The 25,750-nt window shown below is 37.2% G+C and overlaps 1 protein-coding gene across 4 annotated transcripts in view; it reads right to left on the bottom strand.

The window, feature by feature from the left end:
- The window catches only part of MAPRE2 (microtubule associated protein RP/EB family member 2), a 167,202-nt gene that overhangs the window by 53,030 nt on the left and 88,422 nt on the right, over window positions 1-25,750 (bottom strand). For 3 of the 4 annotated variants that reach the window (XM_017874060.1, XM_017874062.1, XM_017874061.1), the window contains one exon: window positions 20,765-20,892. The exons of the other annotated variant lie outside the window; for it this stretch is intronic. In XM_017874060.1, coding sequence (XP_017729549.1) covers window positions 20,765-20,885 — 121 coding nt within the window. In that variant the 5' untranslated portion in view covers window positions 20,886-20,892. The remainder of the gene's footprint in view (window positions 1-20,764; window positions 20,893-25,750) is intronic. 4 annotated transcript variants of the gene reach the window in all.

The raw sequence follows: 25,750 nt of genomic DNA on the forward strand, positions 1-25,750 counted from the left end.
GCCTCAGCAAGCTTCCAGTCATGGCAGAAGGCAAAAAAAAAAAAAAAAAGTATGGACTTTTTAACAATATTGATTTTTCCAATCCATAAACATGGCATGGCTTTCCATTTATTTTTGTCCTCTTCAATTTCTTTCACCAATATTTTATATGTTCCCATTGTAGAAATCTTTCACCTCCTTGGCTAAGTTTATTCCCAGGTGTCTCACTTTTTTGGTAGTGATTGTAAGTGGGACTGCTTTCTTAATTTCTTTTTCAGATAGTCTGCTATCAGCATATAGAAACGCTAAAATTTGTTGATTAGTTCTAACAGTTTTTTTAAATTGAGTTTTTAGGGATATAAATATGTAATCATGCTGTCTGCAAACAATTTGACTTCCTTTTTTTTTCTTTTTTTCTTTTTTTTTTTTTTTTTTTTTTTTTTTTTTTTTTGAGACTGTGTCTCCCAGGCTGGAGTGTAGTGGTAGGATCTTGGTTCACTGCAACCTCTGCCTCCCAGGCTAAAGCGATTCTCCTGCCTCAGCCTCCCGGGCAGCTGAGACTACAGGCAACCACCACCACGCCTGGCTAATTTTTGTATTTTTAGTAGAGACAAGGTTTCACCATGTTGGCCAGGCTGGTCTCAAACTCATGACCTCAGGTGATCTGCCTGCCCTGGACTCCCAAACTGCTGGGATTACAGGTGTGCCCGGCCCTGAGTTCCACCTTTCTAATTTGGATGCCTTTCATTTCTTTCTCCTGTCTAATCACTCTGGCTAGGACTTTCAGAACAATGTTGAATAGAAGTGGTTAAAAATGGACATCCTTGTCTTGTTCCAGATCTTATTCTAGTAAAGCTAGAATACAATTCATATACCCTAAAGTTCAACCTTTTGAAATGTGAAATTCAGTGGTTTTTAACATACTTGCAGAATTGTACATCCATCACCACTATTTAATTCCAGAAGATATTTATTACTGCCCAAAAAAAACCCTTCTTACTCATTAGCAGTCGCTCTTTATGATCTCTCCTCCCTCCAGGCCCTGGCAACCACTAATCTATTTTCTGTCTCTATGGATCTCACCATTCTGGACAATTCATATAAATGGAATCATGTAACATGCAGCCTTTGTGTCTGGTTTCTTTCATTCAGCAAAATCTTCTCAAGGTTTATCCATGTTGTTCCATGTATCAGAACTTTATTTCTTTCTTTACAGCAAATAATATTCCATTTTATGAATTACCACATTTTACTGATCCATTCATTAATGAATATCTAGATTGTTTTCACTTTTGGACTATTTTGAGTAATGATGTTATGAACAGTTGTGTACAAATTTTTGCATGGACATGTTTTCAATTCTCTTGGCAATATACCTAGGAGTGGAATTGCTAGGTCATGTGGTACCTCTGTTTAACAATTTGAAAAACTATCAAACTGTTTTCCAAAGCAGGTGTACTATTTTATATTTCTACCAGCAACAGACGAGAGCTCCACATCTTCATCATTACTTGTCAGTCATTTTGATTCTAACCACCCTAATGGATGTGAAGTGGTATGTCACTGTGGTTTTGGTTTGATTTCCCCAATGACTAATGACATAGAGCATCTTTCCTTTGTGCTTTTTAGTCATTTGTATATCTTCTTTGGAGGAACGTCTAAGCACATGCTTTGCTTATTTCTTTTTTTTTTTTTTTTTTTTTTTTGAGACGGAGTCTCGCTGTGTCGCCCAGGCTGGAGTGCAGTGGCTCGATCTCGGCTCACTGCAAGCTCCGCCTCCCGGGTTCCCGCCATTCTCCCGCCTCAGCCTCCGAGTAGCTGGGGCTACAGGGCCCCCCCCCCGCGCCCGGTTTTTTTTTTTTTTTTTTTTTTTTGTATTTTTAGTAGAGACGGGGTTTCACCGTGTTAGCCAGGAGGGTCTCGATCTCCTGACCTCGTGATCCGCCCGCCTCGGCCTCCCAAAGTGCTGGGATTACAGGCTTGAGCCACCGCGCTCGGCCTGCTTATTTCTTAATTGGGTTGCTTTTTTGTTGAGTTGTAAGAATCTATATTCTAGATATAATTTTCCTTATCAGATAAATGATTTGTAAATATTTTCTCCCATTCTGTGGACTGTTTTTTCACTTTCTTGATGTTATCATTTGAAGCACAAATGTTTTATATTTTAATAAAATCCAATTTAGCTATTCTTTTGTCATTGTGCTTTTGTTGTTAAAACCAAAAACCACTGCATAATCCAAGGTCATGACGATTTACACCTACACTTTCTTTTAGAAGCTGCATAGTTACTATCAAAGGTCAACTCTCCTCTTACTCATTGAGTCATTCCTGCTGCTATCCTCATTCTCTCCTGCAATGCAAAATTCTTCCTGCATATGTGTTATTCCTAAATCCCTCCAGTATCATTCAACTTTGACAAAATAAAACCAAAGCTTCTTGATCCCACATCATCCTTGAGCTATTGTACCATTTATCTCCTCCTCTTCACAGTAAAACTTCAAATTGTCCCTGTTTTCATTGTTTCATCTGACATCCAATTCAATTTAGTACAAATTCAATTGTCTTCCAATCTCACCATGTTCTGGTCAAGGTCATCAACAGCTTCTCTGCTATCAAATCAAACAACTGTTTTTCTTTCTGCATCCTACTCAACCTCTTAATAGTATTTCGTCTTGTTGACCACCTCTCTTGCTCTTGAAATTCTATATTTTCTTCTTTTCTTCTTTAATCAGATAACATAGATGTCAACAAACTGGAAAATTCAGGAATCATTGCCAGTGTCCTGGAAGTCTTACTCAGCCACAAATCAGAATGTTCCTCATCAACAGATATACAGACTTTTGTGCCATTTAACTACCCTTGCAATAATGTGATATACATTTTGAATAAACCCACTTTTATCTCATCATGCCAAGGTTACCATTATTCAGATCACATCCCTCTCCTGCTAAGAATATCACAGTGGTTTTCTATGAAACCACCATAAAATCCAAATTCCTTCCCTGGCTTAAAATATCCTGTTATCAGGCCTCTGTCTATTTCTCCCTTGTCTAACTTCCTTTTAGGAAGCTCTCTTCACGCTGGCTTCCTTGCTGTTCCTAGAACACTTTAGATTTGCTCCTGAATTAGGACCTTTACACACAGTTTCATCTAGAACTTCACATGGTGACCTTCTTCACATTCAGATAAAGGCTTATATGTCATCTCCTCAGAGAGGTCCTCCCTTACCATGCCATATGAAGTAGCCTTCTAGTCACTCTTTTTCACCTCATCCTGTTTTATTTTATTAACTCTTATGCTGGCATTGTATTAACTCATTAACATCCCCTCCAAAATGCACGTTGAAGTTATTTGCCATTGTGATGGCATTAAGAGGTGGGACCACTAAGAGGTAAGCAGTCCATGAGGGCTCAGCCCTCCTGAATGGATGAATGCCATTCTTGGGAAAGCCGATTCATTATAAAAGGGCAAATTTGGCTCCTGTTCTCTCCCCTACTCTCTCTTGCATTTCTGCCATGGAATGATGCAGCATGAGGACCCTTGCCAGATGCTGGTCCCCTGATCTTGGACTTCTTAGCCTCCAGAAGCAGAAGACAATAAATATCTGTTCATTATAAATTACCCAGTTTGAAGTATTCTGTTACAGCAGCCTAAAACAGACTAAGAGAGTTTGTGGCTTATTTTTTCCCTCACTGCAATATAAGTTTCAAGAATACTTGTGCCTTATTTGTCTTGGTCCCTTATGTATCTAAACACTTAATACAGTACCTGGCATAAGTGGGTTTCAATAAGTATCTGGCTAATGAATGAAGATCTGCATAGTAGTTGAACCACAACAAGGGCTGGTAAACAGTAAAATTCTTATGTTGCCAAACTCCCCAAAGAGATATTATGAGAAGAGTTGCTAAAAATTCTTTTAAGAATTGATGAGGTATAAATAAAAAAAATTAAAGCCACTCAAATAAAATAAGAATCACCTGAGAGACCAAGTCTGCAGAAAAGTAAAAGAGAAGCTTTAAAAGGCTAAGCATAGGGTAACACATTCAAGTAACACAACCCAAATTATAGGATGTTGTGCTTACCAAGAGGTTAATTACGATGGGATATTGAGCCCATAAGCTCAAGGTGCTGCTGCAATTATGAAGGTCTATAGGATTCTGAAATGATCTGGAAAGAAGTAGGGAAAAAAAAAAAAAAACTATTCTTTCTACACTGTCTGTATCCCTACAGCCCTAAGATTGGTTTCAGTTGTTATACATCAAAAGTGACATAATGAAGCTGACAAGTGTGGGGACAGGAATAAAAAATGAACAGCTGGGAGGCTATATGAAGATGGCAGAGCTCAAAAATGAACATTCATACTCAAAGGATTCAGGAGTGTATGATTTAAGTCTATAAAATCACGAAAAGCATAAGACAATCTCACTTTCACCAGATCCTAGGACTTCAACCATAGAGTAATATCAGAAAAAAGGAACATTTTTAAAGTGGAAATTTTAAGATAAAAGGAAATATTACCCTAATAATAAATTTATGGAATATATTATGTAAGAAAGGTAAGACATAAAAACACCCACATTTGTGTAAAATCGATTAGTGCTTTCATATGTATGTTAAACATTCTGAATCCCATAGTATCCTTAAGAGGTAAGTATTTTTATTATCATTCCCATGTTTTACAGGTAAGGGAACAAGGCTCAGAAAGTCACCCAGCTAAGAAATTGCAGAGTGGAATTTAAATTCTGATTTTAATTTTAATTTTTTTTTTTTTTTTTTTTTTAAGAGAAACATTCCTTTTTTCTATGCTGCTTTTAGGAAATTATATGTAAAATTAAAAGGTTCAAAGAGTGTTTGGCAATTTTATAGATTAAGTTTTAGAAATTTTATAGATAGATTCTAAAAGGAAAATGCAAGAGAACATAAATTTTTTGGACTGGTGTTAGGAGTATCAGCTTTATCTTTCCTACTTACAGTAGAATCTTGGGCTCGATAGATCATTAATCTGCTCCAATGTCACGACTTTCCATTTCAGTATATATACTTATAAGAATTTCATTTTACATATATACAATGTGTATATAAAAATAAACATCATCTCTATATATAATCTTATTGATCGCCCATATATTTAAGACACATATCTATATATGAATCTCATATGTACATGTATGTATATATCTTATTGCTGTCAAAAAAAAGTCTCACGGCATTTTTCCAGAAATGCAACACAATCTGTGGAAAATACATCAAGCCAGACAGGGTTCCGCCACAAGCAGCCACTCAAATTACCCATCTGACTTCCTCACAGGCCAAGGAACTATTATACAGAGATGCCTATATCACTGAGGGATTTAGTTACAACTTTTCACTTTCCATAATCTTATTTGGTACTCATGAAGGGATAGAAGAAAAGCACAACAACCTCAATTAACTGGACACATCCATGTGATCACACTCTTCATGATCTGAATCATTACAGGTAAATGATTTGTAAAAAAGCATACTATCTCAAGCTAGTATCCACAAAGAATGGGGAGGCGGGAACAGAAAACTATGTTGGCCTTTGGATCTGAACCTTCCCATCTTGAATGAACTGTGACATTTCATCACACCCTGCTAAGCCTACAGTATTCTTATCTGCAAAACGTCAGTGTTGGACTGATCTCTGAGCTCTAAAATTAGATGATTTTCTAATTCTCAGTCTGTCACCAAGTTCTCTTTTAAGGGATACTTGATATTTCTGTTAACTAGGAGACAATGATGCTCATCTTCACATGACTAAAATGTTTGCCAGCGCTCTTGCTTCTAGCCATCACTGGCTTTTGTCATAGTTAACATAAGAGGAGACTTACTAATAACACTGCTGCCTCTGGTGGAATATTCCTGGGGGCACACACACTCTTTCCAGATTCAGTTCTGGTGACTCTATCTTCCATGTACTTCTCTTTGGGATCTTGACATTTACAAACTCAGTAACATAGCCATATTTTCTGTTCAACAGTTGAATATTAGCAATGAAAAATCTCCTTCATATTAGAATATTGTTCATACACAATAATCATTAAATCATCACAGCTTTATTTAGGCATTCAGCTCATCATTTCTCGAACTGATGTTCCTGCAGAACTGCAACTATCACCTAAGCCCAAACCTCATGCTGAAGGATGCATTCCCTTTTGGGAAATCAGGGCTTTCCCAAAAGGGAAGAAAGTGAGGCTGCAAAATACAAGATTACATATTTCCAGCACGTCAGTAGGAATCTCTCTACCTACAGAAATACATGGTGTAAGGAGTTTAACGGCAATTGTGAAATAATGCTTTGAAAGATTAACATTTTAAAGGAATTTAAAATCCCAAAGTTCAACTGTATGGTTCTAATCTAACAAAAATCTGATTAAATTAGTAGTGGCTTTTTGTTGTTTTCATAGCCATCCTTCACATTCCTGGCATGAGGAGTAGCTTGATAGCTTCAGCTACCACAGTATTATTTCACTCTGTTAAGGGGAACTTTGGACCCTGTCTACCTCACCTGCCCTGAGCCACAAATGCAAAAATAAAGATCAAGAGTTCAGAAATCTGGTTTCAAATGAGATTGCTCCTTTGAATTCCCATGGTCCTCAGATGAGCTTCCTGCTTCTCTCCACTACCTGGCATTGTCAGAAACTTTTTATTCCTATTGCAAATAAGTCCAAAGACAAGCAGTTTTCAAACTGATCCCATGTAGAGGAAAAGGAGTAATAGCCAGCAGGAAGATTTCGACTCCTGCAGACACAGAGGTGGCTTAGGTGAACTGAAGAGAGTGCTGAAAAGCACCCCATCTTTTCCCTTGAACACACAGAATAAACTGTCAAAGGACATTTTCATCTCTTTTCTTGTATAGGAAAAGAAATAAGCTAGCAATGATTATTCAGGCAGAGAGGCAGATTTTTAAGAGTATCAGCAGATAAATTAAAAGGCCTTGTCAAACCATGTGGTCTTTTATCTGATAAATGCCCTCAGTTTTTCATTAATTGACATCATCTTAAAACCTTTTTAAGAATCTTACAAGGCTGCACCAAACTGCAGTTAAAGGTGCCACTATCCTCTGTTTATAACCTGCTTTCAACAAGAACCAATAATACTTTTGTATTTTAGTACAAACAGGGTTTCACCAAAAGTAATGTTATGTTTAAATCTGAATTTTATTAAAAAGCCTGCAGAACTACATTAAATGTTAGGCCTGCTGTAGAGAAAATTGATCAGATATTAATATTACTGTAATGAATTGATTTTAAAAGTGCTTCTTCATAGAACCATCATGGAAGAATAAAGAATATTTTCTTCTATCTTTCAAAAGGAAATGTCAATGGAGTGAAAACCTATATACCAAATAGCCCTTAAGATTTAGGTATCAATATTTTTATTAAGAAGTAAATTTTAGAAAAATAGAGACTATAACAGATTGAAATATACAATACACAAAAGGGAGCTGATAATGGTATTTGCAAAAACAACTTACAAAGAAATTAACTCTTATAAATCTGTATTGAAAACTAGAACATTGAAAAGAAAACAAGTGGAACTGGACTATTTACAGCTGTTTTATTCAACGAAATCATAATGACCCTATAACTTGTAAAGGTAAACTGGTAGTTTAAAGCTTTAAGAAAAAAATATAAAACTTCAAACGTGTCTTAATGATACAGAAAAAGATTCAGACAATTGAAAGAATGTTTAAACTGGCAAGTAAAATATCTCATTGGTTTCAAAGATTTCTTTTCATCTGCTGATTAATGGTCCAGGGGCCAGTGTTCAGTTTCATAGCTAGATTCTAACACCAGTGATTTCTTGTAGGATAATGTGCTCATCAAATTTTACGAAAAAAAGGTGTCTGACTTGGTAAAATATGATTTGGCTTCTCCAGACAAGTCAAGAAGGAAGAAGCAGGAGAGGCACTGGGAGCACAGGGCAGGAATGGTGTGCAGAACAAAATGTCACTGGCTTCCACAGAGGCTGATACTGAAACTGGCAGTGAGATGTTTCACAGGCTATAGCGTCTGAGAGTGGAGCTAAAGTTAGAATTTGGCATTCTAGATAGAGGAGCAAAGGGGACATAAAAAGCCTTTATTACAAATGAAAAACAAGTTTGAAAGTTACATATGAAACCCATTCTGAAGAAGTCAGTTTTCTCATTAGGGTCATGAAAACAGAAAGTTTCATAAAGCTGTAATATCATGGGATATAGCTTCTCCACATGTGCACTCACGTATTCTCACACATTTGTATTACCTTTCTACTTTAATGGACAAAAAGGTGTGTTTTTTTTTTTAAAGTATTGATTAAGTATGTAAGGTCAAATTTAAGGTAAGAGTTAAATTTAAGTAAGACTTAAGAAGAGCTTGAGTAGAAGGTAAGACTCTGAAAAGATATGAGATCTTATCTAATTTTTGTAGTTACAGGTCACCTGTAAAGAAATGCCCATCTGTACGTGGCATGGAGAGATGTCACTTTGTTTATTTAGCAATGTAAAACAAACCAGCAAATACTTAGAGGAATATGACCTTAGTCTTAATAAGAACCAAGTAACTTAGTCTTGAGAGTCTGGAGAAACACACATGGAAAAACAGCAAAAATACAAAACACCTATAAGTGCTAAACTGTATGGCCCAGATACATATTAGTATCTGGGCCATACAGTTAGTTCAAAGTCTGCCCAATAAAAAACCAACAAAGAGTAATCAGCATTATCAAACAGAAAAAGTCAAGCCAAACTTGCATGATCACTTCAGTCCTCAAGGAGCTTAACTGCTAATGCTGAAGACTTAAAACAAGTACTCAATGAGCCTAAGGCTTTGTAAAGGTTTGAACATTGAAAAGAGAGAGACACATTTTGTTGAAGGTGAGCAGGAAGAATAGGGGAAAGTGGCATTTGATATGAATTTCAAAGGAGATACTCTAGGCAAAGACAGGGAATCAGGGCATGTAAGTGAAAGGTGTGTTTGAGGAAATGTAGGTTACGGGTAGGGAGGGTGTGGGGATAAATGTTGGAAAGGTGGAATGCAGCTAGATTGCTCAAGGCTTTAAACGCCAGGAAAAGAAGCAGCTTAACTAATTTGGTAGGCAAACCAATGCTGATTTCTGGGCACAAACGTCTTCAGAGAATGCCATTTTTAAGTTCTAATTTTCAGACCATTTGTACTTTTAGGTCAAATTAAATTACAAGTAAGAAACCTAAAGCTGATCACTTTCCCCACTTTCTCAGAGAATTTCTACAGAACCATTACCCACATCATACTGTCAACAGTTATACAGGCCAGGCCACTATATGAACTCTACGTATGGTAGCCCCTAGAGAGGCTTTTAGTATAAGGTAAAATATACTGGTATGAGTGGACCAGCGCAAACCCACAGTCCACGTCTACACAACGCGCCACTTTCTCAAGTTGCTCGTTTTGTGGCTGAGGTCACTATCCCCGGGACTAGAGACCAGAAGCTCCAGGATTCTTCCCCGGATCTCAGCCATTTCACCCTCTCCCCAAGACATGCAGGTGAGAACTCCATACATATGGCCACTCTCCCCAATCCAGTCCACTAGCTTTCACCTACACCAATAATATCCCCTATTACCACTTTCCAGAGGAAGGTGCTCCTTCCCCCGCAGCTCCCTGAGAAGAGTCCTGTCCAGAGAAAGCCCAGAAGGCCAGGTGTGGCACCAAAGGAAGCCTCCAGCAATTACAGAGGAACTCACGTTCAGGCACCACATAACATTTATGCAGACTGTGATACATAACAGAACATTGTTCTTTGTGAGTTGCTTTCTTTATATTTCCCAGGTTAATCCCAAAATATACTTTGCTTTCTAGGTACATTCTAGTATTAGAAGGATCCCAAATCAGTATGAAGAATATACAGTATTTACTTCAGGGATTCAATCATATGACCACAGTAGAAATAAAAGAATGGAATAAGTTTTGGAAAGAAAAGAAGCAGGAAAGGATTTCTGTGCGTTTTTTAAATAGTGGATTTTAACACCATTCTGTGCAATTTTAAAGTTGATGTACATGTTTTCATTAAAATTTGGCTCCTTCCACAGTTTTCTAAAGTTCTTCCATGAGCTGTCACACAAATGTAATCTAGAAGAAAGGAAAATGGAGAACGATCCTCCTCACACAGAATGCGAAGAGAAACTGCAGGAAACAGGACTGGCGTTAGTTTCACATTTATATGCTTCTCATGTCAAATAATTTGGTCATAAAAAGCTTGTGAGTATTAAATATTTGGGTAAGAACACACCCTTGGGAGGGAGGGGACAAAGAAGTAATTTGCTATTTGTCAGAATTACGTAATGGTTTCAGGGTGGAAAAAGAACTCAATCTGAAAAATGATGGTGACTTTACGAGTTGCCAAGCAATTTCATTATTCTCTTTCCAGGTATGCAATTCTGACATGCCCAAACATTCGACAGTGATTTCTGACACTCCTTTTTAATACTGTCTACATGTCGGAGAAACTAGAAATTTGAAAACACAATTCAGAAAAAAACTGGTTAGAAAAAAAGTTTTCTTTTGAAGAGCAGAAGAATTTGGAGATGTTTGGCTTGATTATCTTAACTGTGTAGAAACCAGATGCCTGCTAATATTTCAGATGTTGCCATGTACGGACTGCCCAGTAGTGTCCTACACTGAATGATGGCGGGACAGGCTAGATGTCTACCTTTCTCCGGGGGACTTTCCCTGCCTTTGCTTCATACTCAGGTAAGTTGAGAAAAAGGAACTTGCTCTCTCTGAATAGACCTGTCAAGGAGAACTTTGGTAATGAAGGGCTAGGTCCTAACTGGATATGATCTGTGTTGTTTTTTGTATACTGGTGTATCCTCCAATCCTAATTCACCACCTGACACATTGTAGGTACTCAATAAATGTCTGCTGAATGCCGGAATAAATAAAGCAATGTGCAGAACACCAAAATGGTATCTAAATGGTAACTTTCCTCAAAATCACCATCTTCTTCTCTGTCTGAATCCTATCCATATTAAAATCCTAGTTTGAATAGCATTTCAATTCAATTCAACTTCATAAATATTTATTGACCACCCATTAAATTTGAATGACTGTTTGGCCAAAGACCCAAACAAGGGTAAGACAAAAAGCTTTTCTAGATGGAAATAATCTTTCCTTTCTTTGAATACAGCACTTATTACTTGAAGCATTACTGTCCCTCTTTCGCTGCCTTGAATTTTAATATATGTTACAGACGTCTTACACATGCAATGTACATGCACAAAACACTGCAACTTCTTTCTGCCTTGATCAAACTTTTTGTCTAAAATGTCCTTTTGTCTTCTTATATACTTGAATAACTTCTCATTCTTAAAAGCTTAGTCAAAACATCACTTCCTCTATGAAGCTTTCCTGTTTCCAACACAGAATTGTTTCACTATACTGGATACAGAAATCTAACAGGGATTTTACTTGCATTTTAATGAGTTATCTCTCCTGGCTGACTGGTGAGTAAATCTTTAAGACTGGGGATGGTGTTCAATTCATCTTTCTACTTTACTAGCACAGTGTCTGCTACCATACCCACTGGCAGATCTAGAATGTCTATATGGAAAAAGTTCAGGAGCTGCAATCCAGCTGGCGTTGGGAAACAAGATATGGGAAGGAGGGGATACAGCTGGCTAGGAAATCGGTGTCTACTCTTGAATGTTGCATTAGTAAGTCCTTTTACATAAGACTAAGAAACCATCAACTTTTCATATTAAAGAAGGGGTTGAAGAAGTACTGAGGGAGCCTCTTAGCATGGCTACTGCAATACAGGTTTATTGAACTGGATTAAATACATGGAAAACAGTGATAACTTGATAAGTAAATCCTTTGTGGGGACGAAGCTTGTAAGAAAATTATCCTAGGAGATGTTGTAATCTCCTCAATAGCATAGAAAGGAGGAAATAAGGATGTGCCGTCCTCTCAGGTACAAGCTTGCTCAAAAGCTAGCCTCGGACAAAAATAAGGAAAGGACCATATTCTTGGGATTCAAATGTAGACAGTGCAGAGATGTGCATGTGCAAATGTTTAAAGAGGCATCATCCTGGTTGCTGTTTCACTGGCCAAGAATTATTCTGAGAGAGATGTAAAGTTCCTCCATGGCAGGTGGTAAAATTTCAGAGCCACCTTATCTTGCTTAGAGGGAAATAAGTTAGAGGAAGAAAAGGAACAAGGAGAACATTCAGAGAGGACAGGTGGCTCTTTCCCCACTCTACTTGCAGTAGGTGGAGAAGGAAGAATTTCATAAGACTAGGAGCAAATATCTGTCTCGTTACTTTTGGTAAGAAAGTTCTTGATGATACCATTGGGACACAGCCTTATCATTAGTAGAATTACCAGATATATCTCATTTCTTCAGGTAGAATGTAAAGGATGGAGATAAAGACGTTTCTTCTTTTCCTAGAGGAGATGCTTAAACGACTTCTGCTAAATGGATATGGAAACAATCAGAAACACATCCACATGGGCAAACACACAGTGAACCCTTCGTTGCATCCACAGCTGCCACACATATAGCATGAGAGTGCTGGGCTATGATCCAAGGACACCTCAATTCTCATTATCAGCTGTGAACATGGCTTCTTGGAGCTTTTAGCCTCATAAAATAGGAATAAAATATTCCTATTCTTCCTCATGGGGTTGTTACATGAATTAAAAGAAATAATACATATAAAAACACACTGAAAATGGCAGAGAGAGAGAAACAAAAGCAGAGGCATTATGACATCATTATACCTCTAATGTATAAAACTATATAGTATGTAACTGGTTAAAATAATCAGAGTTATAAAAATGAATGGGTTTGAATTGGACTGTTTCAGATACAAAACACGAATCTCCAAAATGCATGTTTTAGATTCAAAGGACAAGGAACCAAAGAATAAAATGAGGTCCTTGGCTTCCTACCAGACAAGAAAGGGTATGAACACATTCCTAAGATCCTCCAGTTTATCTGTGGAAAAACATTTGAGGGTTTCTCTAATTCTTAAGTCTTTCCTCAGATAAACATATGAGGTGCTTAAGTAATCATAAATTCATTTATAAAAGGAAATGACTATTTTTCCCCAAATTTACACTCTTCCTGTTAAAGTCTTTAGATAATTTAAACTGAAAGGGAGAAAAGAAAAAGAAAGAGTAGCACAGTAAATACAAAATAATATTTTATAAGGAACATATCCATCATATAAAGTGATTGACAGGTTTTTAAAAATTAAAATAACTTTCAATATGTTGAAAGATAAATCTTTTCTTGTTAAGATACTTGTTAAGATCTTGGTGAATGATTTCAAAATAACCATATCATTATGTACTTTAAAAGAAAGCAACTTATCATATAACAGAGACAAAATCAGAAGAGAAAGGGCTCTAAAGGTTTCTGTAATTAGAATTATGAATTATAAATGAGTCTTAAAACCTGTCATGTCCTTGGACTCCAGCAAGGTTTCTCACAACCTTTGCCAAGATCCCTGGGGCTATGGAGTTAGGGCTCCAGTCACCGAAGTTAATGAAATCAATGATGAGGCTTTAGAGACTCCTTAGTGCTATGGTCAGTCTCACTCTCATCAACTGTACCCAACTTAGATTTCTTTTGATGACCCATCCCTTGGTACCACAGTTTTCATCTCTAGGCTCATAACTACCTACCTATTCATGGTTTTGGGGCAGTAAGACCTCAGCAAGGTCTTACTATAGTAGGGTAGATACAATAGTGTTTGTGAATTACTGATACACTCAATAAGAACCTCGAAGACTGCACTCAACTATGACATCTGGGAATTTTCCCACATATGGGGGAAAAAATATGAGATTTCCACAAAGGGTATTGCTTTGTACAAATTCTCTGTGTGTGAGAGAGAGTGTGCGTGTGTGTGTGTGTGAGAAAGAGAGAGAGAGAGACAGAGAGAGAGAGAACTTATTGAGACTTCTCAAAGGCAATTATTAATCCTGTTTCTAGTATGTCACTGATTTGCTTATTCCTGTTAAGGCACTATATAAAGTTAATTGTGATCACATGTTCCTTGATTTTTTGTTTAGTATATATATTGTTATTCTTCAATAAAATAATGGCATTCCAGGTGATCTATTGTTCCCTAGGCCTGTTTTTCTAATTTCCTCTCATTTATGGTGTTCGTCACTAACCAGGAGAGGCTCCAGTAGAAATGGGTAATAGGATGTAGGAATGTATCTGTAGGTCTGTTCCTGTGATAAATACTAATGCAGTCACATGACATCTATCCATTACAGACCCAAGCAGTTATCACTGAGGTTTAGCTTTAGTATTTAAAAAGGATCTGGTGCATTCCTCCCAAATAAGTGGCCGATTCTATGGTTTCCTGAGAATATCCCACATGCATGCCTAGTTCCTTCAAACAAGTAGAATAAAAACAATTCTCACATACTCATGTGATGAGATCATCAAGAAAATCCTTTATATTTCTTTAGAGATGACAATATGCTTCATGTACTTAAGGGCTGTACCTACTAAAGCACATGCATTTTACTGACTAGAGTCCCTGTGTCATAAGACAAAGGCCACCCTAGCCTGGGGAGTCTGTCAGGGTAGATGAAACTAAGCACCCCACACATTATCCCACATACACACTTGTCACCCCATCTGACTCAAGAGGGAGGAGGGCATTTCTGAGGTGTTCCCCAAACGATGACCATTCTAAGTCATCCAGAAGCACCCAGCCACTCCCAAAGGATCTGAGTAAATCTCTCTACTGACTCCCTATGCCCCTACCTCCCTTCATTTACTTCCTTCTTTGTATGCTCAAAGCACTTGCAAACCAGCACTTACCACAGTGTGGTCTCTGGTCTTTTGTAAGACAGTACTCTGCTGTACAGAGCTCTTTGAGGGCAATGACTATGTCTTATTTATCACTGGCTCTCCACGGCCTACCCCAAAGAAAGGCTCAAAATACACCTGTTAAATAAAACTAAATTGATTATCAGAATTGAATGCAGTAAGGACATAAACGAAGATGTGGCTGGTTGCTTTCAAAGATATATCATCCATAGGTGTAAAAAAAAATTATAGAGCAATCTGGTAAATGAAGGTGAATGCATACACACTTTTCACCATCATGGTATTTAGCATTACAAAAGACAGTAAACAAAAGCCCCAAGAAAATAGAAACATCAATTTCTGTTTATCTTCAGTAGCAAAGTGTCAAGACATAAATGAACAAATTCGGAGGGGAAAAAAAACCTACTGTATTATCTATCCTGCTCCAAAAATAAACTCCCTTTCAACCAGTGCATTAGTGGAGAAAATAGAGTATATTACCACATATTACTGCCTGAAGCAACTGATCATGAGGCTCGACCCCTCCCCACCATTATCCAACTCTTTTTTTTGTCCCCTTCTTCTCCAATTAGTTGATATGCTGAGACCATATAAACTTTTAAAATTAGCATAAGTCAAATAATTTGAGAAAAAAACTTCATCAAAAAAACCAAAAAGACTCTATGTAATATATCACAAATATGAATAATATTTCATTATATTACAATTATCTCCCTAACAATAGTAATATAATCTAACTTTCTTACAGCAAATAACAATGATTTTATAAAGCTAAGTAAACTCTTACGCTTACAGACACTGACAGAATATCCTTACTTGGTTTCAATACCAGAGAGCCAGTAAGAGAAGCCCTACTAAATTTAGACTCTGAGCTGATTTCATCAGTAACCTGTCCTGACAGAGGTCTCTGTGGATGGAAGAGAGGAGGCACAGGGACAACACATGAGGCTGGGATCAACCTATTTAACAGGCACAAATCTGAGGCCAAAAATGGTCACAAAGAACACTCTGCTGGGCTCAGGAATGATGGCCGTCAGGGTAGGCCCTGGGACCTACACCAGGGCCATCTGATGGCTACACCTGTGTGAATCCCAGAGTGTACTCTGAATGCTAGCTCCTTTCACACAGCCATCACGTAACCAGAATTGCAAATGTGACTGCAATATCATTAGCCAAATTCAGAAGCTCTCCTGGAGGAACAAAATACCAGTGACTTGATCCAAGACAAAGCTTGTACCAATTTAGTGAAGCACACATTGAAACTGAATCAAATCCTGATCATTTTTCTCTTTCATGTTTTTAAAGCAAGTCAAGAAAATATCTCAATTTTCCATCTAAAAATGGTTTAATTCAAACGACATTTTATTAAAATACTAAAATGTTCAGGAAAATAACAGCTCTCAGTGACAGACAGTGACAGTCCAGGATATAGTGACAGTCCAGGCAGTGCCAGCCCTACATGCAGACTGTATCTAGCATTTGCCACAAGGCAGGTGTCTGCTCAGCTAGTGGAGGGGTGGGGATGAGGGAGGGAAGGTGCACGGGGAGAAAAGCGCAGGCTGCACCAGCCTTGTGAGGATGGGAGTCAAGGGAGGTGCTCAGTCTGCCAAGCAGCAAGGATGACCCAGCAATAGACCCAGTGACTTTGCTGCTTAGCTCTAGCCTAAGGCAGAAGATCAGGGCACAGAAAATTAATGTCACAAAGAAGTCTCAAAGGAGGTTTGAGGTGAGGAGTGAGGGAGAGGAAAAGAAGTAAAAGACGCACTTTCTCCTACTCCATGCTACTTCTCCCTCCCCATTTCCTTTTCTTCCCCTCTAAGTCGCCTCTTCTCTATCACCTCCAGTAAGGTATCTAAAGTTGCTAAAGCTTTTAGAGATTTTTAGCACCATGCTGTCCATTCACCCTCATCACTACCTTATAAAAGATTTAGTAAATTAGTTTGAGCTAGTACTAACACACACACACAAAATTCCCTATTACCCCCCACAAAGCCCTATAACTTTTATAAAGCAATTGAATTAAAATACAAAATATTTATAAGCTGAACCAATCTGATATTACATGTGGTTCAACCTTCTCACTCCACCATGGAAAATCTGCAATTATTCATTTCAAAATAGATTTAGGTGAGCAACAGATTGCTGAATTATTATGGGTAGTATTCACATTCATTAATAGCCCACTCTCCATTTATACAGCTCACATTTTTACTTGAAACTTAAAAGCTGTTTGTCACAAGAAATAAATGAAAACCAGATATGCATATAATTATATGACCCAGATTTAGGGTTCAAAGAAAATTTTCATGAGGTTATATTCTTGGGATAAAAAAACAGGAGATAACAGTGAGTCATTTTCATTGTTTTGTAACTTACTACAAGCATATTTCCAAGGGTTCTACTTTCTCACACCATCTTTCCTTTAAAAAGCTTTTAAAAATGCCTACATGGAAACAAATTAGATGTTATATAAAGGCAGAAAATACTAAGTAAAACACAACACCAATATGAGGCAATCTTTTAGCTCTTCATGAATTAAAGAAAAGCTGGTGTTAGTTTTAATATCGAGCTGGAGGGAGATCTCTTAGCTGGAAAATTTTAAAAACAGAAATAGGAAATAATGCAATAGGAAAAAAATTCAAACTGGGAACCACCAGGATTGGAGCATAAGTCTTCAGGAAAGACAGTAAGAAATGATGTTGAAATTTTAAATCATTTTAAATATGAGAAAGTATTTCGTGTATGTTTTTCCTGGGCATACTGCTAAAATAAAATCCCACACAGAAAACTAAAAAAATTAAAATAAACATTGAAGAAAAATATTACCTAAGAAATCTGACTACTCATAAGTATGAGGAATATAAGTCACTTAAGTCAACAATACTTGGCTTTGTTCCTATCCTAATAGCACTGTCCTCGCTGCCTTAAATATTTTCTAGAACAATGAAGGGTATAAATAAGTAATTTCATAAATAAATAAACAGAAAGATAGCTTCCTCCTCCTAAATGCTAAAGACAAAAGTCACAGATTAAATTATGAACAAGGAAACTTCCAAGGACGTTTTGGATAATTTAACCTCATTTTTATTGGTTTAGGGTAAAATGTACTGCAAGCTCTAGGCTGCGGCACAGAAGTACTTAAACTTGTACTTGTTAAACTCAGATTTCTAGGCTACACTCAGAGGTACTGATTTAGGTCATCTGCTTTCTTTCAGCGGTTCCCCAGGAAATTATAAAAGCACAGAGTCTACAGTTTATACCTTGAGAAAACTGCTACCTAAAATAAAAGACCTGTCTCTCTATTATGAAGATTAACTTCCTTTTTCTTTTTTCTTCTAGCAAGAAACGTATTTCAGAGCAGAAAGAAAACTTTAAATCTACTTCATTCTTCTGAACCATCAATCTTGTAATTTTAGGCAACTAGTAAGTTATCCTAATGGTAATTATGTGTATCTGTTAAATAGTGATCAAAATTGCTTCTACAGGTCTTTTGTGTTTGTAAATCAAGCCACACTTGATGGCAGTACAGCTACAAAAGCTGTAAATGCTTTAAGATAACCATATATGAATCCTTTACAAACGTCCCTTAAAATTTTGTTGAATTTGCTTTATGAGAAATTTTAAAGATCTGCAAAGATTATGTATATTGCTTATAAACAAATACATTTACTACAGAATCTAAAAATTACAATTTGCTCTTATTTCATTTGCTACCAAAAACTCTCCAAGTGTATTTCAGCATCGGAAGTTCCTCATGGTTTCCTTTAATATTTAAGACTCATGCCTGGGGATTTTCTCTGGAAGCCTTTTCATTATCCCCTTCCTTCCTATGTCTCTTTTTCTTGATAACCAACCTTGTTTCCCTTATCCAAATGCACACATACCCACTTTGTGGGTAAGATACACATTTTTGTCTTTGCCCCTTAGCAGTTGCAAATCGCAGTTCATTCATCTCCAAAATGAGTATTTCTGAGGGAAAACCATGCGTTAGGCATCGTGAAGAAATAGACAATTTCACAACGACATACAAAGGGGTATGCGTTATCAACAGAGTGACTGCTAATAACAGAAACTGTTTTTGGTTTCTTTTTCGGCAGCAAGTTAAAAATAAAATATCAGAGAGCTCAAGAATGCACAGCAAGTACAGCATAGTAATATTTGGGTATGTAGAGATCTGAAGTTGCATAAGCTGCAATACAAGTTGTTTACGAAAGTAACTTTTAAAGACACTTCAGTAGATCAACAATATATATGCCTGGTACATAACCATCATAGTCTAAGTCAGCTTTTCTCCATCTTGTATTGAAGGGCAAAGAAGTAGTTAGCTAGCATCCACTACTGACCTCATAAATCACAAGACTTCATGTCTGAGACCTACGCATAGATTTGTGGGTGAGGCAACGCCTAAGTTCTGGCCAACCTTACCGTCATCCTCGTGGGAAAAATGATCACAGGGAAAGAGATGTCAATCATACTCAAAGTTAGTTCTCTAGGAGTATTCTGATTAAATCCAGACCTGGTGAAGGGAGAATATTTACACTGGTGGGTGTTGGACTCAGACAACATCTGAAAGTGACTACTGGGGGCTTTTGAAATTCTAACTGCACTGTATAAAATCTTTTACTTGACCCTCTGGCAAAAGAGCAATGCTGACTTCTTCATATCTATTCTGACTCATGAAATTTCACACAAATACATTTAAGTGGTATTTTCTATTTTCTAATACCATTTTCATGTTGAAGCCAAAGGGAAAGAAGAAATCTCTTATCTATTTGTTTACTGGAAGGAAACATTCCCTGTTTCCAAAGAAGGACTGCTTATTTCTTTCATAAATACTCAGACCTAAGAATGGATTAATTTACCAGCAGCATATTTTTTGTTTTGTTCTGTTTAAGAGACAGGGTCTCACTGTGTCACCTAGGCTGTTATGCAGTGGCACAGTCATAGCTCACCACAGCCTCGAACTCTGGGCTCAAGTGATCCTTCCATTTTGGCCTCCCAAAGTGCTAGGATTACAGGCGTAAGTCACCAACACCCGGCCTAGCAGCACACTTTTAAAAACATCCTCCTAATTTCTCATTGAAGTCAAATATTTTTATTTTTTAAACAAGTTTAACTCAATATATATTCCTTGCAGACCTACCTCATACCAAGTAGAAGCAACTACAGGCATTCAACAAAGAACAAAATGCAGTCCTGTCCTCAAGGATTCTCAGCACCTTCAGGGCTAGGAGGAGCTAGACATCCTAACACGGCGTGGCAAGTGTCATTCTGTAGGATGAGCACAGTGTTTCAGGAACACCACGGAGCCTGGGAGGCCGGGAAATGCTTCCCAGAGCAGGTGGCAGGTGAGCCAGATTTGAAAGTGTTAGCAAGATTTTCCCACAAATGAAAAGAAGGGGAAAGACCTCAGCAAAGGAACCATGAAAAAAGCTATGGGATACACAAGGGAAAGAGTCTTTAGGGAACAAAGATTATTTTGTGGGTCTGAGGTATAAGGGAGAGAGATGTGGAGGGTGGAATGGAGACTAATAAGGACTTCATTAGTCTACGAAGAGAGTTTGAAGTTTATCCTGTATGAGGACAATGCGGAGCCCTGGAGGTTTTAAAGGAGGAGTGTTGTAAGAACCAATTGGTGTTTTCAGGAGGCAAGTGTGATGGCAGACGGGATGACAGAGAAGAGGTTAGGAGCCAGTGAGAGGCATTGCAAAGCTCAAGCAAGAGACCTTTCCAATATGTGTCCGCATGGCTCTGCTTGTGCTCCTGGATGCTCATAAACACTTTTCCCAATATGTCCTTTAGTTATATCTGAGTTTTTCCCCCTTTAATTACATGCCAATAGAATATATACTTTTTCTGACCCAAAATATAGCAGCTGTAGTTCATAAAATCACATTCCACATGACAGACTGTAAACATTTAGGTAAACACTTAAAAGAATATGTCTTACCTGAACAAAGCTGTTCCACTTTTGTGTAGTTTAAAGATACTATGTCATTAACCCATGCAATGATGTCATGTCTGCTCATAGTCTCTTGGGTTATCGAGGTAGAATACACATTGACTGCCATTCCCCAACTAGAAAAAAACCAAAGAAGTTTATTTACCAACAAGGAAATTAACTCAGAAACACAAAAGATACCTATTCAAGGTCAAGATCCTGGCAGGACTCCAGGGACGTAAAAGTCCTGCTCTGGCTAAGCCCTTTAGCTTCTTTTTCTATTTTACATATTTGCATTAAAATTATTAAATATCACATATTTTTCATGCAGTACCATTTTATATCTCTCCAATTAAATAAAATGTTTTTCAGGTTCTGAGATTCCTAATTCATAACACAATTTAGAGTCTCCCTTTTGACTGTAAGTCTAGGTGTGATATTAAAAAGTTACCAGGTTTGTGGCAGTATACACCAGAGTAATCTGTTAGTTTCATACATTATTTCATAGCGCTCACTACAAAGACTTGGAAACATCAGTGTTTTGGGGTTTGGCCATTCTAGTAGGTGTGTAGTGACAAAGGATTATTTTAAAATATTTAAACCTGTGATGAAAATTTTCCGTAAGGATCTAGAACTAAAATACCAATGACCCAGCCAATCCCATTACTGGGTATATACCAAAGGATGATAAATCATGGCTGCTATAAAGACACATGCACACGCATGTTTATGCAGCACTATTCACAATAGCAAAGGACTTGAACAACCCAAATGTCCATCAGTGACAGACGGATTAAGAAAATGTGGCACATATAACCATGGAATCTATGCCAGCCTAAAAAAGGATGATTCATGTCCTTTTAGGGACATGGATGCAGGCTGGAAACCATCATTCTCAGCAAACTATCGGAGAACAGTAAACCAAACACCGCATGGTCTCATCATAGGGGGGAATCAACATGAGATCACTTGGATATGGGAAGGGGAAACATCAGACACACCGGGGGCTATTGTCGGAGGGGTAAGGGGGGAGGGGGGAGGTGATGGAATTGGAGTTATACTTGAGTAAAGTGACCGAGTTGATGGGGCGGACGAGTTGATGGGTTGCAGCACATACAGGCGCATGGAAATATCATATATAACAAACCTGCACGTTGGTGCACATGAACCTAGAACTTAAAGTATAATTTAAAAAAAATATTTAAACCTGGATGAAAATTTGCAATTTACCTAGTTGGGAATAATCATATACATATTGATATATGTATAATATGTATACCATGATAATAGCTATGTATTATTTCTATTTTGGAACTTTCAAATACATGGAAAGGGAAGAAAGAGAATAAAAAACCAAGTTAGGTTTACCCCTTGGATTCAAGAGTTATCAAGTACTTGCCATCCTTGTTTGAGTTAATCCTATCAATTCCCCTTGTGTCAATCCATCCTAGCCTACAAGCCAGATTATTTTGGAGTAAGGTGCCAATCATCACATAATTTCCCACCCCCTATAAGTGGTTTCAGTGTGGTTCTGAAAAATATTTTTTAAAAAGCACAATAATTTCACACCTAAAAATGAAAATAATATACTATATTCCAATATGCATTTCAATATATTAATAATCAATTTAACTTTCAAGGATGCTGAATCTGGATTCATATAAGGTTCATACATTATGATTCTTGATATGTTCTTTAAATTTTCTTTATAAGATTTCTCTTATTTCTATATCTTTCCTTGCAATAAAAAAAAAAGTTGTGAAGGAACTGGTTTCTGACAGAGTTTCCCGACATTCGGATTTCTCATGTATCACATTGGCTGTGGTGAAAATGTTCTCATGTCCTCGCATCCCTTACAGACGATAATTCTATCTAGAGCCTTGATCTATAAGTCTAATGGGATGGAGATTTGATGCCATCAAGCACCACAGACTCTGGGTTTGACACTAATCTGCCATCAGTACACTGCTTGGGTAAGCAAAAGTTTCCATTACTGCCTGGAAGAAGAAACCAATAGAAAAGCCCATCAGCTGCCAAAGGGTTATGCCAGTATATGACAATTAATCAAACAGACTATTTCATGGCATTTTGTGAACTCCATCAAAGGCATATAATTATAACTTCTGACTGCCTGCCTTCCATGATATTGTGAGCTCCTGATTATTGCCTAGATCCAATAATTCACTACAACTTCAAAGTGATATTCTATTATTCATTTGATTTATTAGCTGAATAATTCAACAAAGAGAAATCAGAGTACTCTGAGGTGCCTAATCTCTTTTCTCTATTTGCCAGTTTTCAAAGTGATGAGTAGTTCCCTAATATTCCCCAAACATGACCAACTAAGTTTTTGTTCTTATATTTTGAAGTATAATTATGAATCCACGGACTTAAAACATATTTGACATGTTTCAGTCCATTGACATTATACCTTTATTGACGAAAGCTTGCAAGAGCTTATTCAAGCTGGCTTCTGAGTTCTTCTGACACAGTCTTAGTGGTCTTTGATAACCTTCTTCTTTTCCAATATGACAATATGTTCCAGGCCCAACTTATATATTTCTTGCCTCCGACCTAAAACCAGTAATTTCTCCAAGCATTCCTGATTCCTTTTAGTGAAAAATGGTATTTAAGAGATACAGAAGTAATATTTTTAAACATGACTAGATATAATAGCAAAATCTATAGTATATAGGTTTTAGACAAAAATCTGTATTTTATGAAATAGTTGTGCTTGGAGTTCCTATTTATGCTCACGAAAGCAATAAAAATCTGCTTTCTACTTTAAAGTGCTAAACGAAGGTTTTATCTAGAAATAAATGTAAAAATAAACATCTATCTCGCCATTCCCAGAAGCACCCTTATCTCTAAATTGTCTTCTTGTAAAGATCTGAAAAATCCCACAGCATTGGAATCTCAGATAGTGTGACCATAATTACTGCTTTCTACACCATTATTAAAGGTTTTTTACTTTTTGGTTAACAACTTCCACTGTTTTCTTTAGTCTATCATTTATTAAACAAAACCATTTGCTTTTAAATCTAGTCAATTTTAAAATCACCTATGCAAATTATGTATAATCTTAGTAAGGGTAAAGAATTCAAAATTTAAAATATTTTGGACTGATGAAATTATAATATACTGGCATAACTTTTGGCAGCTGATGGGCTTTTCTAGTGGTTTCTTCTTCAGGCGGTAATGGAAAGCTTCTGCATTACCAGGCAATGTACTGAGGAAGGATATGGTGTCGAGGCTCAGGGTTATGCTAGATGGCACCAAACCAAATTGAGATGAAATTTTTAATCCAGATGATTAAAAAAAATCTAAATGCAAAGCAGAGAAGACACAAACAGATCTGTGTTTTAGAAAAATAACCCATACCCAAGTCAGTAAAAATGTTCTGTGGCTACATAAGAGAAAGTAATATACAACAGAAGTACAGGTAGAAGAGTAATGACATCTTTTTAAAAATCCATATGAATAAGGAAGCAAGTCATTTGCTGCAGTTTGTCAATAAATCACACTTTCCTCCAAGTCTTTGTTGATAACATTCACTTAAGGACAACAATTGTCCTTTCATAATGTAAACAGACATTCAGCTCACAAAGGCAAGTCAAGGCACTATCTGTCTTCAAGTAGTTCATTAAGATGATCAGGTAAACAATGAAAACAGCACCAGACCTGGGCTTTAGAACAATTCTGGGTACTTAGTTACCAGGCACATCACTCAAATCTCCACCATGCCCCCTCGCTAGCCAACACAGCTGTAGTCCCCACAAGCCCTGCAGTAGGGGCCACCATGTGTTAAGGGACCCACGGATAACTGGTTTAGAAGACAGATTAAATGAACTAGTGAAGGTGAGAAATAAAATAACACATTAAATGAGTAGACTTAAATACCTATTTCAAATTAATAGCAATGAAATCAATATAGTTAATTTCTATTTAACATCCCTGCATGATGGGAATATTCTTATAATCGATCTTCCCCTTTCCAAATTACAGCAAGGTACTATCTAAACCCACTTCACTCTGTGGCTGTCTTTGTTCCCATTGTTTGCCCCCAATCCAAACAAGCCAGCTCTTCTGATTTTAGGCCTGAGAGTTCTTAGTCTAGACTCACTTTCCCTGGAAGGGGAACTGTCCTGAATCTCCCGCAAGTCAAGTGTCAGCCAAAGTGGAAAAAGGATTGTATTCCTGCACTACCATTCACCCTTTTGCCTTCCCAATTCTTTCAGCTCCTGCTTTTTCTACAGGTGTGCTTTCCATATAGTCAAACCTAAATGATACAAGTGGCTAAAACATTCATGGAAGAACATTTATATATTTTTTCCAAATGTTAAACTCAGGTGAGAGAGTATTAAATTGTTCTAGTCCCTAGTTGGATACATTCTAAAATCCTAAGATTTCATTATGATTTCTGGGGTCTCAATCTACATGACAATATAAAGATAAAAGTACTTGTCCCTACCTAGTCTGCAGAAATGCTGCGTGGATAACACAAGGGAATTTTATATCTTTTTACAGACAGAGCGGTTCTATTGACCCTTGGAAGAATCCTGGGAGGAAAGCAGGGCAGGAATCATATTCTTCCCTTAGCCACAAACGTGGACACAAACTTCAATCCAGGACTGCTAGTCCTTAGGGATATTACCAATTCCATCAACATCCTATGGAAGGTAGGAATTATACAATTCAAAGGCTAATTTTTAATTAATGGAGTACTTCCCAAAGACTCAGTCAAGAAAGATAAACGGTTGTGAAAGGTAAGGTTATACTAATTATTACAGAACAAGGAGCAACTCACTGTGCACGGTTTATTCTCATGTTTGGATCTTCAGCATGTCTTTTACATGGAAACAACATTTTATTCTTAGGTGACTTGCCATATGGCCTCTAGGACACGAGCATCTCTCTGTCTCGTCCTTGCAAAGGAGAAAGTCAAAGCACTGTCTCCCACTTTGTGGCTTTCAATTGGAATCTCAACCAGATCAC

The sequence above is a fragment of the Rhinopithecus bieti genome, unplaced genomic scaffold, assembly GCF_001698545.2.
Source record: "Rhinopithecus bieti isolate Rb0 unplaced genomic scaffold, ASM169854v2 scaffold_5260, whole genome shotgun sequence".
In the NCBI taxonomy this organism is placed as follows: domain Eukaryota; kingdom Metazoa; phylum Chordata; class Mammalia; order Primates; family Cercopithecidae; genus Rhinopithecus; species Rhinopithecus bieti.